The sequence below is a fragment of the Pyxicephalus adspersus genome, chromosome 7, assembly GCF_032062135.1.
Source record: "Pyxicephalus adspersus chromosome 7, UCB_Pads_2.0, whole genome shotgun sequence".
Classification (NCBI taxonomy): Eukaryota; Metazoa; Chordata; class Amphibia; order Anura; family Pyxicephalidae; genus Pyxicephalus; species Pyxicephalus adspersus.
Window position 1 is genome coordinate 9996104 of NC_092864.1, and position 3516 is coordinate 9999619.

A 3516-nucleotide genomic window follows, 5' to 3' on the forward strand; every position below is an offset into this window, starting at 1 on the left:
CTTGAAGGCAACTTGTGGCTAACCATGGAAGGCGCAGATGAGACATCGGCATCATCACCTTCTTCTTCCTTTGGAGGCAGAGATAAAAAAAAAAAGTTACTGCTTGCAATACAATAATTCTACACCAATAAATTGGCTCCATTTAAACAATATTTCATCCAAGTGTGTATGATATGCAGCTGTCTCAGATTATATGTTTTTCAAGACAAACCAAGTATTCCTTAGTTGCAAGAACCACTCCTCAAATGTTCTGGGCTTCCAGGTCTATCCTACTTAAAGTGCACAGAGAGTTGTAAGGCCCAAAAACTTACTAAATGTGGCTCCAATTTTGTCAAGTAAAACCTAGAAATAGATTTTCAGAGTTTAGACAGTAGATGCAGTTACTTCAGGTTGGATTGGATAGTTTACAAAATGTTGGTGTTTTGGCTTGTTTACCCTTTAAGTTGATCATTATTCTACATTTCTCACCAGTGTAATGTGTCCTGATTAAAGGGATACTTTTAAATACAGAGTCTTTGTTTCAATTTTTTGATACTCAATGAGGTGTTACTCTTCCCTCAATCCTATTTTTTGTCATCTGTGTCCATTGGGCAAACTTTGGGTTCAAAAGAAATGCAATTCTTTGCAATATTAATTATTTTCACTTGTCCCTGCATCCTGAACACAAAGTGCTGAGAGTGCATTTGTTCTTCTAGGAAAATGACAGGTTAATGACTTAGCAAAACTCTTCCTTTAAAGCCCACACTTTTCAGCTGAGCTACTTAACCAACAGTCAGAGCAACATGGTCTCTTAAGCGGTTATGATGACAAACTGTAGAAAGCCAGCACTTCCTAAACAGGCCGGGGGGGGTGACACAAACCTCAGAAATCAATAAAAAGCAACGGGTTTCCAAAACTCTATAGAAGGTGACTTTCAAGGTGTTCAAAAGCACTGCTGAAGCAGCTGGCTAGCAGCGGTTTTTAGTACGGAAACAGGGCACATACGGGTAGGTTTTCCACTTTCATCCTCTTTAAAGTTATTGTAGCAATGAAAAACACTGCCTCATTCATTGAAAAATACCTAAATAAAACACTAGATGGCAGAGTTGCAGCACAAAACTTTTTATGTATTCTTCATTCGCCCTGTCTAATAGCTGCACCACTACCATTCTAACATCAAAAGCAGCCACAGAAAATGAATATACTTTATTTTTAAATAGTTTAATTCGTAGTTGCTCAGCTGGTATCGCCACTATAACAACTGTATTAAGTTACTGGACTGCTAGTAAAGCTATTGGAAAAGGTTTCCGAAATGTTAACTGTCATTACTCTTATACTCAGATTGTAAGCTCTTCTGGGCAGGGTCCTCTCCTCAGCCTCTGTCATTTGCAATCCTTATTTGTGAAAAGATTTGTGGAGCTCATTTTTAAAAAATGACAGGTACTCACAGCTCTCACTCGTTTTAGCCGCTCCTCCAACTTCTGTTCCGCTTCACGGTCTCTCAGAACTCCCTCCAAGCGACTTATTAGCTCAGCAGCAAATTTTTCAGGATCAACGTGAATATCCTTTGGCATGTGATATGTACGCTAATTGGGGGAAGAAAAAAAAGGATGGTGAACTTTTGTAAGTGAACAGCAGGAAAAGCAAAAAAAAAAACATTTCAGCCGATTACAAATCATCTTTAGATGACCTGGCTACATTAAACTCTTTCTAAGAGTCTTAAATATTCTTATTTACTGACTGATAAATACCCTGTTGTAAAGCAGGGGGTTCTAGAAAGCAACCACTGAGATTTACTGAAAAAACGCTTTGTTGTATACAATCTGCAAAGACTAAATAGACTTGCATTTATTAAACAAGCAAAATCACTATGCAGAGAAGTCAGGATCTCATCTGCATTAAGCAAGCTTAGAGGGGGAATGAAAAGTAAAATAGAGTTATCTATGGCACTACCCAATAACTTTGTGCTGCACTTGTTATCTTTACTTGCTTGTAGCTCTTTTGTGGACTGCAAAACACTTTCCCCTATAATATGGCGAAGAAGGGGAAGTATTCTATGGCCCTGCGACAATGCTGCTCCTTTATATAGAGCCACCCTAAGGCAGAATAACAAGCAAAAAAAAATATATATATATATATATATTTTCCATACCCACTTTAGTTTGTTGCACACTTCTATTATCATTGTTCCTATATACTTGCAATGATATATATATATATATATATATATATATATATACACACACACACAATTTTGCAAAAATTGCAAAAGGAACAATGAAATTTAAAAATATGTTGGTCTCAACGCTTACACTTTCAAAAAAGAAATCTTAAGCAGGGTCCCCCCGGGGCAAACACATGATAGCTGAGAATTAGAGAAGAGGGAAACAAAAGACCTCTTTCATAACCACATGAAAAACGAAGCAGTCTAGATGTAATATGCGCTGTGAAAAAATATTGACACAACCTGAATGTTCTTAGACATATTGAAGCACAACTCTGGTGTAATTAAAAAACAGGATATTGTTTCAGGAACCAGTAAAATAATTAAATGTAGCCACTATACATATAGCTATACACTATACATGTAGCGTGTAATATTCAGAGAAGAACCTGACACGCTGGGTGTCTATGCTGAACCCATCCGCTCCATCCTGCTATTTAACAGCATGGTTTATGTAAAGGCAAAGCCAGGAAATCTAATACTGCATCAAAGAAGATGAATTTTTTTCCTGGTTCAGACTTGCTGACCTATGACTTAAGTTCTTAACAGGCACTAGATTGTTGTTGCTGGAGACTATCGTCTCGCGTGAAAATCTAGCTACAGTACAGGTGTCTTATGACGTCGTTTAGTGATCCGCTGTGCCAGATTACTAATAAATGGCTTCTAACTAGGACTATTGTAATCCTGGCATCCCAATCGTTTTTACTTCCCCTTATCTACACAGAATAGAGAACACTGCTCAAGTGTAGTCAAGGTGTCGTGTCTGTAACAGCAGTCACTCATAAAACAGTCATCTAAAACAATCACCATTACACGTGACAATAATTCTTGTCTAAATGGTTTCAGTTGCACAAAATAGTTAAAGCGGACCGAAACTCAAAAGTTTTACTTTACATAAAACAAAAAAAGTGCAGCCCGTCCCCTTTCTGTCTTGATCGCCACAGAGCGCAAAAGCCCCCCGTCACAGTATCCTGGGAGGTTCTTGGCAATCCTGCTATTCAGCAGTCACCCTCCCTTTCAGTTCTGTTTGATCTGATAGAAGTTGGGGAACCCTCCAGCAGCAGCACAGACAAAATTATAAAATTATCTTTATTACAGTGAATGATAACTGGGAAAAATGAGTTTTGTTTTTTATTCCGATAGTATCCCGATTACATACAGAAGCATGGTGGCTCAGTGGTTAGCACTCTGGCCTTTGCAGTGCTAGGTCCCAGGTTTGAATCTTGGCCAGGACATTATCTGCATGGAGTTTGCAGTTTCCCACCATGTCTCTGGGTATTATCCCTGGGTTTCCGCCCACATTCAAAAAACAT

At 38.4% G+C, this 3516-nt stretch overlaps 1 protein-coding gene across 1 annotated transcript in view; it reads right to left on the reverse strand.

Annotated features, from left to right (window-relative positions):
* Nucleotides 1-3516, reverse strand: part of AXIN1 (axin 1) — a gene marked incomplete in the record, with an annotated part of 37573 nt that overhangs the window by 8111 nt on the left and 25946 nt on the right. Inside the window, 2 exon segments of the mRNA XM_072417417.1 lie at nucleotides 1-68; nucleotides 1428-1565. Coding sequence (XP_072273518.1) covers nucleotides 1-68; nucleotides 1428-1565 — 206 coding nt within the window.